Genomic DNA, 12,985 nt, shown 5'->3' on the forward strand with positions numbered 1-12,985 from the left:
TCGCTGGTGTTCAACTTCCCTGCTGGTTGTCGTGCTAGTTTTTAAGGATCACCGTGTCCGTCTCAACTCTCCATTCGGCCGGAATATGGGATTTGGTGTCACACAACGCGGCAAGGAAGTAGTCCGCGGCTTCGTGAATTAGTAATCAGGATGTGTGTCTGCGACTGACGAACACATTTTCGTGTATACAGTATAGCCACAGGTGTCTGTTCGAGCGAGCTGAAACGAAAGAATGAGAGAGTGTGAGAGAAATGAGACGATCGGTTGATCGAAGAGGGGTGCGATGAGAGGGGGATAAAGGGGGAAAGGAGAACGGAAAGAAGGAGGGAGAGAGAGAGAAAGGAGGGAGGAGGAATTGATACGAGAAAGACGATGACAAGATGAAAAATTGAAAGAGAAAGTAAAAAGGAGAAACAGAGAGAGAGAGAGAGAGAGAGAGAGCAGATAGTGCTGTGGTCCTCGTAAAATAGAGGAACACATGGAAAGATCAAGATTTAAGAGGAAAAGCAGAGATGAGAGAAGTTATGAGAATTTGGTTAATTAGTGGAAAATTCATGGCTGTTCATTTATGCTAAATATAAATGAAGGGCTTTCTAAAAAACTATGTTGCGGGATATTATTTAATTTGCCAATAGCATTGTTATTATATAAAATGTTGGAATAATGTACTAGAAATTTCACAGTAATGTATCGAAAATAAGAGATCCGAATGTAGTATATGTGTAACTAGAACAATCAATAATTCTCTTTAAAATAAAACTATGTACTCGAGATTAGAATTGATAAACGATTAACATTCATATCTTCTATCTATTGCTACTGTAACATTGCCCATTTAAGCTATTGAAATCTTATTTTTAGGGATACACAGTTACAAGATGAATTTCCTGAAAAAGGGATTCATAGGTATATGGAAAAATGTTAGGTTCATTTTAGTCTAAATTAGTTCGTTTAAATTGCCGAATTATTACGAAATTTATAATACAATACGAATAAATAGAATAAGAATAAAGCTCTTTAAGAGCCATTGCAATTATCAACTGGAACAGCTAATACTAAAAAATTAAAACTAAACCTAATGCAACTTTCTCGATTTCTCATTAATAGTTAACCTAAAAGAACTGTCATGAATCATATATATAACTGATAAATATAATCATAAAAGGGGTATGCGATAAAGTAAGAAATAAATTTTAGAATTTGTATGCCAGAGATATATGTACACAGAGAGAGGAGAAACACAGAAAGAAAGAAGTATGACGAAGAAAGCTAAAACTGAAGAAGGTGTAAAAGCAGAGAAAAAGAAGGGGGAGACGGTAAAAACCAATATGCGTGAATCGTTTCACAATATAAGGTTCACACTGGCATTCTTCTCTGTGTCATTCGCCCCGGAATTGTAATTCATTATTCGTCGAATGAGCGAGGACGTATACTGTCCCCGAATTGCTTCGCCAAAAATTCAAGTTCATACTCTACGCACGATTTCAGAGGTATACTGTTGATGTTATATAGAAATATACATATGCACATACGTGCATTATAATCATTAACTCTAACTCATTAACATTATACATATAATTCTAGGCAAAGATTACTATGGATTTGTGCAGGATATCTAACCCTAAAAGTGTAAAAATATCAGTGTACCTATGGGAGGAATAATTAATAAATTAATATGTATACTCTATTATAAGCATTGGTTTTTAAAAAATAAACTTGATAAATGTTAAAACGCTTATAGAGAATTGTAAATCCGAAATGTTATTAAAAAGGTATCAAAACTTTTTCAAAAGAAATATTATTTATGTTTTTAATAGATCTTAAAAAGTAAAGAATGCATATAAAACTCTTACCCGTTATACATGTATTTATTATGTTTATTAGAATTGAATATCTTTCTTCCTCTCCCATCTATACTGATATTTTGATCACCGCTTTAATTAATTTACTTTTAAAATGTTAGTTCTTATATAGTTCTTAAAAGCTTTAGTTTTTAAATTTTAGTAACTTAATTATCCAAATTTTATTTATTTGGTATTTATATTATTAAATTTTTTATATTATTTACATCCATGGATGCTATAAATGATTTTACAAATTCAGATTTTGAACAAACTCAGCAATGTTTCCTATTCATAAATCCATTTTCTATCGAATAAATCTTTTTCTATGTGTTTTGAATCACAATTTTGCACGAGTTGAAAATTCTGATTGATTTTATCCACCTATTAATCTGAGCCAACTGTCACGTTTTATATGAGATCAGCTGTATTGCACGAAGCGTGACCTTAAAAATTATTATTTACGCGTAATATATGAATTTACTTCGTTGAAAGAAACAACATTTCTTCTTCTGATATCTTTATGATTCATCGAAAGCAATTATTTCTATTGATGGTGCTCAAATTATATAGCTTCCTGAGCATTACCTTAAATATACTTGCATTTAAATAATTTCTGAAAACATTTACAGTATGTTCTTTTATATTATGTACATAATAAGTCATAAGAGTAAGTAATTTTGCATAAAAAGTATTGTATTTTCGCGTTCTGATACATCAATTTTTTATATAATATTTTTGAGAATAAATTGATTACCACTTCGTTCGTTAACGTAGATTTAGTGTTTACAGAAATTTGCAGTCGCCATACCGTAAAGCTGACGTGAACAACTTGTTCCTTTAAAAAATTTGTTTTAAAATCAAGTAAAATCGCGCGCTGTTTTCTTCCATAGCATAACAAACAGCTGTTTTATTTTTTGACAGGTAGTTACACCATATCCTTTTTTACACTTGACGCTGATTAGACTTAACCCCTTTTAATAGTCATTTTGTTTCTGGTATTACTACGTATCAGAAATAAAAACATCTTTATTCGCTTTATTTGTTTGAATATTTTGTTTTTGAAGCATTAATTCCAGTATTATGCAGTGGAAACTGCAGGAAAAAGAAAATAATCAGAACAATATCAAACATGTTGACGTTATCACTGAATCTTTATAATAACAATTATTATTTTTAAATAATATTAAACTCTTTACAGTATTAATATTGTACAAAAATAATGTCATTCTTTATAATATATTCAGGTGATCATTTATTACATGTTACAAAATATTATTGTATTTGTGTATATGTAATTATTGATCTATTCAAAATATTATAAAATTTTAATAAAAATCATTTTTACCTTTTAGTATTAAATACTTACATCATAATTACAATGGCGCAATCGCCTGCAGATAGTAAAGATAATATAAATGAAGATTTGTCTACATCTTGTAATGATTTCACAAGAGATTTTTATAAGGTCAGTAAGGATTTTATATTAAACATATTTTGTTGATATTATAATTATTGAATTTATTTTAGGAGTTATCTTCTACCAGTGTAGGAAATATAATTAATTCACCATTAAGTATACATATGATATTGTCTCATCTTTCTCATGGCGCAGAATCTACAACCTTAAATGAATTGACTAAGAGTCTTTGTCACTATAATAAAGATTTGATACAAGAAGGGTATAAATCTTTAATAATTCAGTTAAATGTAAGGTGATCATAATTATTTAAAAAAAAGTAATTACAAACACAATTAATATCTTGTATATTTATAAGGACTTGGGAAATATTAAATTGTACATTGCAAACTCAATGTACGTTCAAGATGGATTTGAATTACTGGAGGAATTTTTAACAATAGGAAAGGAATTTTATCAATCTGAGATTTCAAAAATAGATTTTAGAAATAATGTTGACGCTGCTGAGAAAATTAATAGTTGGGTTAAAAAGAAAACGAATAGTAAAATATCTGATCTTGTATCTTCAGGTGAATTATATTTATTATTATTAATTATAATAATAAAATAATTACATATAATAATCAGTATGTTTTGCGTAGATGATTTTGCTGAGGATACAAAATTAGTATTAATAAATGCAATCTATTTTAATGGTAGTTGGCTTAAAACATTTGATACAAAGAATACAAAGGATAAAATATTTCATGTGACAAGAACTCAAACAAGGCTTATACCAACAATGTTCAATAAGTCTCAATACAGTAATGGTAACATACCAACATTGCAAGCAAAATTTATTGAAGTTCCATATATGGTAGGTTTATATATATGAATTTGATATATCAAATTCTAAAAGAAATATTTTGCAGAATACAGACATAGTAATGATAATAATATTACCAAATGAAATAGATGGGCTTTCAAATTTGCAAACTAATTTTTCATGGGAAATACTTGCAAATGCACCTCGATCATACAGTGAAATTGAGTTATATCTTCCAAAATTCAAAATTGAATTTACAGTAGACTTGAAAAATATATTAAATAAGGTATGAATAACAAATTTTATGTTACATTATTAAAAAGTTTATATCTATTAGCTTTATTTATTAACTTTCGAATTTTAGCTTGGGTTAAGCACAATGTTCAAACCTAGTGCAAATTTCAGTCGTATTTCCAGTACGCCACTTATAGTTGATAAAATTTTGCATAAAGCAATTATAGAAGTTAATGAAGCAGGTACTGAAGCCGCGGCTGCAACAGGTGAGCTTAATTTTGAAGAAATCTAAATACATTTTACATACATTTTTAATAAAATGTAATTTATTTTCTGTTAGTTGTTCAGATGAGACTTCGACGTATGGCACATTTCAAGGAACCAGAACAATTTATAGTCGATCGGCCTTTCATGTTTATAATTGAATATAAACCGAAAAACATACCTCTTTTTATCGGAAATATACGAGATATACAAATTGCTCCCCAAAAAGATGAATTATAAATTCTTTCTACATCAATAAAGAATATAACACTGGATTAACGCAAATATTTTTGTTTATACATATATATTTATACATATATATATATATATATATAATATAACACATTTATTCAATTTAAATGTAAAAATTGTGCAAAAGAAACGTGATTCAAAAGTTATTTTTCTTGAATTAAAATTTTGCCCTATTTTATATAAAATATGTTATAATTTTGTTAATTAAAGCAATCTTTGTAGTATATTTCTTAATAAAGTTGCATAACGAATATAAATATGTCAATTATAGTATTTATATTTTTGTCCTCTTTGTTCGCTTTTCCAGTACTTCAGTACTTACAATACTTACATCGTCTATTTATGCAATGAATACTTTATCATATTTGTCTACTAAACCGCCTATGGGTTTATGCATGCTCATTTTTAGAACTAAAGTAAAATCTTAAATTGAAGTATCGTACAAATATTAATGTGTGCAATCTTGTAATATAACCTACATGTATTATTAGGTAGAAGCACAGGTTTCTTCAAATCTAAAGCTAGGAATTTTATAATTTAAAGTTGAACTTGTAGTTTACAATTTGAAAGCAATTTCAGATTATATTCGATACTTAATTTTTTTATGATTTGATATGACATTTTCTTCCATTATCATATAACATATAATCTGAAAAATATTCGCTAATGTTTTGTACATTTTTTAGTATAATTCAAATTAAATGTCAAATCTTTTTCAAATCTATTTTGTCTCATTTTTATACAGGTATTAAAATACTTTAAAAGATAAGCTTCTAAATGGTATTTTATACAATTAAAATCCGTTGTTTTTTGCATTTAGTACCATAGTATACAGATTTAAAATTGAATGTTCTTTTATTATAACAGCACATATCATCATTAAACTTTTTGCATCACATTTATTGAGCAACACACTAAATAATAATTTGTTATCTACAATGAAAGATATGTAATAATTTTATTACATATTTACATATGTTTATTTTTTTAAACTTCAGATTGAAGTTACCTTTATGATAATTTTTGCCTGGTATGACAAAGTATGATATTTCAAAATAATATAAAAGATGATAAGAAATATATTTTATACAAATTAAATAAATGCCTATATCTCATTTTGCATACAAAGAGTTCACTTCTACTGATGTAAAATATATTTTCCACTACTAAATGTTTGATATTTTTCAAAGATGCATGTATAACAGATAATAACGTTTGTTCACTTTCTTCATTCTCTACGTTTTCCTATAACATCAACAGGAGAACACTGAAAATTATCAAATCATATAGAATAGCAACAAGTTATTATAATACGTATTGTATTATCATTTTCATTCATTATAATACAGTACTTATGTGAACTCAAAGAAATATTGTTTCCTTCGCTTGTATTTTCAAAACTGATATTGTGCTGAAAACAAAGTGGTTTTTTGAATTTGTTACAATTTTATTAAATTTTAAATGAACTGAAAAAATGAAACTACTATAATAACAAAAGTGAAAAAACCTTATTTTTTATATGAACAGATTAGGAAAAAATCTCCAAGGCAACTCTTTGCCATATTTCTAGATGGCAATTTTACTTGTTTCGCTTTATCTTTCAAAGATATTCTTCTGTAATCATCTCTTAATTCTAAATCTTTATAGAATAAACCATGATTTCAATCTTCACACAAACAACAACAAATAATTGAAGACCTATGTCACTATAAGTTGTTGCCGATACTGTTGTTCTATGCTTTTCATTGTTGTCTGTTGTTGGTGGATCATCTTGACATATGAAAAGAATTAATTTTCTCAATGATATAGTACTATGGATAACAGATAATACTCGTGCTGCATGTCACAATACATCATATAATAAATAAGCACTAGAGGAAGCAATATCCCTGCAGTTACTTCCATTTTCTCTAATATTTAATATCCCTAGTGATACATTTTCTTAGCATTCAATATATAATATTTACTCTCGGTAACAAAAATTGCTTTGAAATTACTTTAACTTTCTGCCTAACTTATAATAATACGTGTAATATATATTATATATATCATGTATACTGCATCATACATCACATATATTATTATATATATAATAATATTGATTACCTATTTCTATCATTTCTATCATATCTATTTTTATAATTTCTCCAAATTTTTTATTAAAGGAAAGCTTAATTTCTGGACACTCAATACATATATATTTTTTGTTTCGAAGTGTATGTCCCATTTTTCAGTCACAGAGTTAAACCTACTCAATCTTACTTATGTCATACCAAATTTGATTAAGGATCTCTTCGCATAGCTAATTTAAGGAAGACATAATGAAATAAATTAATGTTTAAATCGTAATTTGGATAAATTAATCATAATTTAATATCAACTACATTATATAACATCTTTAAAATTAATATGTGTATATTTAAAAAAAATAGATGTATAGAAAGAACTCGACCTCTCCTATATTGATGATTTTTTAATGTGGTAGGGAGACATGATTGCGAACAACTTTTTCCTATATATAATCCGTGATCTTCCATAGTTTGCGAGATATTCGCAGAGAACTGTCGGTAGCATTGAAATGAATTATACGTATAGTTATGTGCCTGTAGCACACTGATATAGAATTACGAAAGTTATGAATGATTCATTACCGCGTCGTTTTCCTTGTTAAGTGATATTAGTATTTTCTGTCATATTGCAAATCAGGTAGTTTTTCGATTGCTTTCTGCGCGTACAGTTTCGTCTGCTTTCCTTTCTCGACTACTGTTCACTTCGTGTACCGTTCTATTCAAAGGTGATTGCAATTTCTTTCAGTATTTCTGCTATTTTCCCAATTTGATTATGAATGACAATATTTAATCATCGAACATATGAAAATTAAGAAAATATATTTAAAAGCCAGATTACAATATTACTTAGTCTTATTAGAAATTTTAGAAATATATTTTTTTCAAAATCGCTAAGAAGTAGCAATAATAAAATAATAGCAATAATACAAAAAAATAATGCATCTCTTGGCATTAAGGGTTCTCTTAGCACTCAAAATATCAATAATATACAAGATAAAAAATTATACAGGTGATCATATATTATATAACTTATGAACAAAATAATTACAACTTTTTAAAATTAATTTTCAGCTTTATAAGCGACCAAAAAGTAGTAAACATTGAGGATTCGTTTTCCATGATGGTGAACCTTTTTTTATATATTTTCTTCGTTTTACTCAACCTTTTGTTAGCAGGCGAGTATCCCAGCTTTAATTGTAACTAAAGACTTTAATCGTTAACCGTGCCAACATTAAGAGTTAAAAATGAGATGAACTTTCGTTGCATTAGTAAACATTTCATAAATAATTTTAGTGAATCTAATACGACTATAATAGTATTATCAATAGCTGTTGATGTTTAGTCAAATTTTGTTATTCGATGTTTCATTTTAACATAAAGAACGTTAATTCTTTAAAAATATTATTTCCAATCGATAAAAGTATCTTTCATGTTATTATTATTGAGAGTACATACGTAAATGTTTTTAAATATACTTTTTGATATTAAGAATAACTATAGACTAGGTTACAAATGTATCATTAATAGAAACATACAATAATACATATTTTTAATTGTTTGTTCATAGATGCTACTAAAAATGCCACAATTTTCTTGCGTTTATTCGAAAGGTAATCATATATACGCAAAATCAATGTTATTCCTATTTGTGTATTTCATAACTATAATTTATTGTTTAAAAATATACTCATTTTATTTACTGTATTCTACATGCATATTTTAATGTAATTTCGCTAGTTTGTTTATTTTTCTAGATTATTCATTATATATCATTTATGTAATCAAAAAATTGTTTTTTTTTTCAGGGATGGCTCTCATTTTGATGCGCACGTATTAAACGTAAATGAATTGGGGAGAATGGCAGATCATTTGCGAAATAATAAGAGCATAGCAATATACGTTCATGGCTATCTAGATAATGTAACTACTGAAGATGTGCAACTTGTAACACGTGGTATGTTACGATTCGAAATTTCGCGCGACTGTAGAAGATAACTTTCAATGGAACATTAATCTTCCTTCATAAATTACTGCAGCGTATTTGGAGGCTACGGATTACAACGTTCTTGCGGTCGATTATCGAGAAATTGCTATGATCAATTACGTAATCGGTGCTTCATTGCTCAAGGTAGTCGGCAAACATGTTGGCGAAGCTTTAAACTTTTTTGTGAGTTCCGGTGTGAATCCGAAAAAAATACATCTAATTGGACATTCAATGGGCGCGCAGGTAGCTGCATTCACTGGACGTAATACGAACTTCAGACTTCCCAGGATAACAGGTGCCATTTAGAAATCTTCTATTTCATTCAATATTTTATGAGACTAACTTTTGAGATTTTTTTTGAGATTATTCTTTGAGATTAACTTTTGAGGTTAACGAAATAATAACAAAAAATTTTGTATGTTTGCAGGATTGGATCCCGCTGGACCTTTATTCTACATTCTCAATAGTCGATTAACTCGTAACGATGCTGACTTCGTAGATGTTATCCATACCGACGCGGGCTTTTACGGAATAGCCTTGTATAGTGGCCATGTGGATTTCTATCCGAACGGTGGCCACAGACCGCAACCTGGTTGCGTGCTATTCGGTCCATTTTTATCCGTAACAGGTTTGGATTTCTTTATTTTGAAATTTTCTATTTTTAAGATGTTAATTTTGGAAAACAAGTATAAAATACGATTACGCGCATATGTTCTGAAGTTTAGTTATTAGATTCTACGTGTTGATCTACTACGATTATTTATTTTGTAATCATGATTGAAAAAAAGATTAGATTTACGAAAATAAAAAGACTTCAGTTCAAAAACATTTGGAAATTAAAGAATATCAATTTGGAAGTCTTTATTTATCGAATTTAAATTCAAAATAATATAAGTTAAGAAAAGAGATTATGACCAGAAACGTATATTACGTGCATTAAATGATTATACAGGTGTAAAATTGTAAGTGTTTTTTAACGTTGTACATTCGAAGCATCAAATGATTAATACTCGAGGAATATATTTTTATATAAAATTTCTGGTTCATTTTTTGTGTGATAACAGCCACACATATGGTATAATAAATCCGCTAATAACGTTAAAAATGCAGTATTATTGCAGCTATTCTCGAAAATGTTAAGAATCTTGTACAAAATATTTCTTGATTAATTGAGAATATTGTCAGCTGTTTGTCCGATGATAACAAAAAGAAAACAATATTGCATGGCCAGATAAAACCAAAGCGATAAGCTTGGAACGTGAGTTGTTACAACAGACGTCATTTCGTACGATCGCGTGTGCACAACGCACTCAAGCGTTGCGTGGAAATGTAATGCTCATTTTGTACAGACGTAGGAAATATAACCAGTGACGGATCTACGAGTCTTAGAGCGGGGGACGAAATATGTGAAAGTAGATAAATACATTATTGAACTTTCTTTTACAAGATTTCAAATTTATTCTTAATTTATATTACAGTATCTCTATGCCATACTATAGCTTACATAATTAAATTCACATTAATTATGTACGAGTTTCTTAGAATGTGGTAATATTGATATTTTCACATTTTATTACTCTTGGGAGGGGGCCGATCTCCTCCCCCCTAATCCATCACTGGGTATATCGCACGAGTGTTGATTCTTGTCGCGTCATAAAACTCAATAAAAAAATTTTTTTAAATGTGAATTGACCTTGAAGTGCATTAAAAGCAATAAAATAAAATAAAATAAAAATAATTTTAATTGTCGAAATTTGCAACAAAGAAGCTTTTTTGCGCTAATAATTTGCAATAAATAAAGTCAACAATTTTTTCTAACGACTCTACCGAGGAAATATTTTCTACAAAATGCAAAATATGTAAAGAGAGGTACATAAAGAGAAGACCTTTGCATTAACAACAGCGCACAATAAAGAAATCAAAATCTGTTTCTGAAATCGTCAGAACATTCCGTACAATGTACAAAATGCATGTGCATGTGACGCGCGTCCTCTAAATGTTCGCCTGGTTTATTGTATTTAGAGGTATATTTATGATACAAACTGTGTGTTCAGCACAGATATGGGAAGAGAAAGGTTCCAACACAACACAAAATACAGGTTGCAACATAGCGTCAACATTGACGCACACCGCTCATGTGTGTATTTCCAAAACGCACGTTAGACAACGAACATCGTTCCAACGTTCGTGTGGCCATAACCTAAAAGATAATATTTACTTTTGTCTGCTACAGATTTGTGCAGTCATCACAAATCGTGGAGATTTTATGCAGAATCAGTTAAAACCCCTAACGCTTTCATTGGTAAATGTGAAATCGAATGCAGCAGCAGCGATCTTGTACCAATGGGTATTGCTACACCAAGTAATACGTTAGTATCATTTTTTTAAATTTATGACAGCGTTTAATTTATTCAGGACCGACGCTAATTCAACGTTTCAAGTTTGTTGTGAAATTGTAAAATTTTCAGAGGCTTAAATTTCATTTATTTATAAATTTTGAAATATCTAAATTTCCAGGATTTTGAACTTTCCTTAAACAAATTTACTACGCAATAATGTTACATTTATATATCTTTCGTAATGGCTCGATAAAAGATATTTTTTTTTTTATAAATTATTCATGATTCGTCAATAAAAAAATTTCTATTTTGTTCCTTAGAAAAACATTCTGGAAAAGAAAACAAAGTCTCTTTAGCTGTTTCTTCTTTCGTTTGTATTATTTCTTATATTTTGTAATTAATCGTTTTTTTTTTCTTTTAGGACAGGTAAATATTTTCTGACAACAAACGCGGAGAGTCCTTTCGGTCGAGGTTTTCAATTAGATCATTAGATCTTTAGTTAAAAATCCATCATAGCTATATGAGGCGATTCAATTTAAATAAAAAACATACGTTTTATTCATGAACTAGAAAATGAGCAAACAAGCAATTAATCTAGAAAATGAATTTATGATATACACTTTATATCTGCCAAAAAACCAGAATATTTCGTACGTCTTCCGCTATAATTGTATTATATCGATATTAGTAATAGAATTATGCAATTTATATAATTTGTGTACTTGTATATTTTTAAAAGATTTTAGTAAACCTTTAATTAGATTTATTCAACTGATTAATCATTTCTAAGTCTGTCCGGCGTTCCTAAAATGACCAAATCCCTTTATATTAATGAGAGGTGACTTGAAGGAACTTCAAAACAAAGTTCTATAATCTGTGTACTATCTAGACAAGATACGCATCTGTCCTTGTTGAACATTACTGCCTTCTCCGTCTAGTGCCGTTCATATAATCTATCCTTGTCGCACTATCTTGTGTTCTTTGTTTACGGACAAACCATGTAGTGCCATCTATCCACAAACGCTCCAAGTCGCTGTTCCTTCCATCTTCAATAGATGTCAACACATGGTTTGTCGCACTATCTTGCGTTCTTTGTTTACGGACAAACCATGTAGTGCCATCTATCCTCAAACGCTCCAAGTCGCTGTTCCTTCCATCTTTAATAGATGCCAGCACATGGTTTGTCGCACAACCTCGCGTTCTTTGTTTACGGATAAACCATGTAATGCCATCTATCTTCACACGCTTCAAATCGCTGTGTGAATTTTCTTTCAAATAGTACAAAATTGGCAGTCGTACGTACCTTGTTATTGAATATAAACTTTTGAATACAAGTTCTTGTTAATATTTCAATTTCTTTTTGCTATTGAGCAAGTAGAGACAATGCTAAATTATTGATTTAGTGCTCACGAATTTGTCTTACAGAGACGATCACATTTCGCAACTCTTACACGATGCAGTAGTCAGGATAAGACATACGACATAAATCTTTGATGGCACCACGTCATGCTACGCGCCTATTACTAGGCAACTCTTTACTCACCCTACATTTTTACCCCGCCTCGTTCATTTAAATATCTATACATATATATACATAGTTTTAAGACAGATTATAAACTGATTTATAAACGTTATTTATAAGAATTTTATTATAAAAGTATACTTTTATAATAAATACTTTCGTCATTAAGTATATAAGTTAGAAACTATTGATATAAAGTAAAATGACAAGAAAGGAGGATGGGAGATGGACAGAGTTGAGGATAAATTATTTATA

The 12,985-nt window shown here is 29.1% G+C and overlaps 2 protein-coding genes and 1 long non-coding RNA gene across 7 annotated transcripts; 2 read left to right on the forward strand and 1 right to left on the reverse strand.

Moving 5' to 3' along the window:
- The first annotated feature begins 2,606 nt into the window (after positions 1 to 2,606).
- LOC100645458 (ovalbumin-related protein X) lies at positions 2,607 to 4,839 on the forward strand. Of its 2 annotated transcripts, XM_048410232.1 has the most exons (9): positions 2,609 to 2,765; positions 3,043 to 3,088; positions 3,197 to 3,309; positions 3,372 to 3,551; positions 3,620 to 3,830; positions 3,903 to 4,117; positions 4,173 to 4,352; positions 4,431 to 4,566; positions 4,641 to 4,839. In XM_048410232.1, the coding sequence occupies exons 2-9, from the start codon at positions 3,064 to 3,066 to the stop codon at positions 4,802 to 4,804; spliced, it is 1,224 nt and encodes a 407-aa protein (XP_048266189.1). In that variant the 5' UTR covers positions 2,609 to 2,765; positions 3,043 to 3,063; the 3' UTR covers positions 4,805 to 4,839. The 2 variants fall into 2 exon arrangements, with proteins under 2 accessions (XP_003399162.2, XP_048266189.1); XM_003399114.4 differs by lacking the exon at positions 3,043 to 3,088 and having other exon boundaries at positions 2,607 to 2,765.
- A 209-nt stretch (positions 4,840 to 5,048) lies between these two features.
- Positions 5,049 to 6,932, reverse strand: LOC100648834. 2 transcript variants are annotated; one of them, XR_002308169.2, is made up of 3 exons: positions 6,324 to 6,821; positions 5,826 to 6,227; positions 5,049 to 5,749 (listed from the first exon to the last, which is right to left on the reverse strand). It is a non-coding gene; the product is annotated as an uncharacterized LOC100648834 (long non-coding RNA). The 2 variants fall into 2 exon arrangements; XR_007225772.1 differs by having other exon boundaries at positions 5,049 to 6,227; positions 6,324 to 6,932.
- Positions 6,933 to 7,365: 433 nt separating this feature from the next.
- LOC100645259 (pancreatic triacylglycerol lipase) lies at positions 7,366 to 11,974 on the forward strand. Of its 3 annotated transcripts, XM_012314045.3 has the most exons (8): positions 7,366 to 7,610; positions 7,957 to 8,060; positions 8,453 to 8,495; positions 8,691 to 8,839; positions 8,922 to 9,164; positions 9,297 to 9,497; positions 11,103 to 11,238; positions 11,630 to 11,974. In XM_012314045.3, the coding sequence occupies exons 2-8, from the start codon at positions 8,003 to 8,005 to the stop codon at positions 11,697 to 11,699; spliced, it is 900 nt and encodes a 299-aa protein (XP_012169435.2). In that variant the 5' UTR covers positions 7,366 to 7,610; positions 7,957 to 8,002; the 3' UTR covers positions 11,700 to 11,974. The 3 variants fall into 3 exon arrangements, with proteins under 3 accessions (XP_012169435.2, XP_020721255.2, XP_048265853.1); XM_020865596.2 differs by lacking the exon at positions 7,957 to 8,060 and having other exon boundaries at positions 7,368 to 7,610; XM_048409896.1 differs by lacking the exons at positions 7,366 to 7,610; positions 7,957 to 8,060 and adding an exon at positions 8,230 to 8,305.
- The last annotated feature ends 1,011 nt before the right edge of the window (positions 11,975 to 12,985 follow it).

This window comes from Bombus terrestris, chromosome 11, assembly GCF_910591885.1.
Source record: "Bombus terrestris chromosome 11, iyBomTerr1.2, whole genome shotgun sequence".
Lineage (NCBI taxonomy): Eukaryota > Metazoa > Arthropoda > Insecta > Hymenoptera > Apidae > Bombus > Bombus terrestris.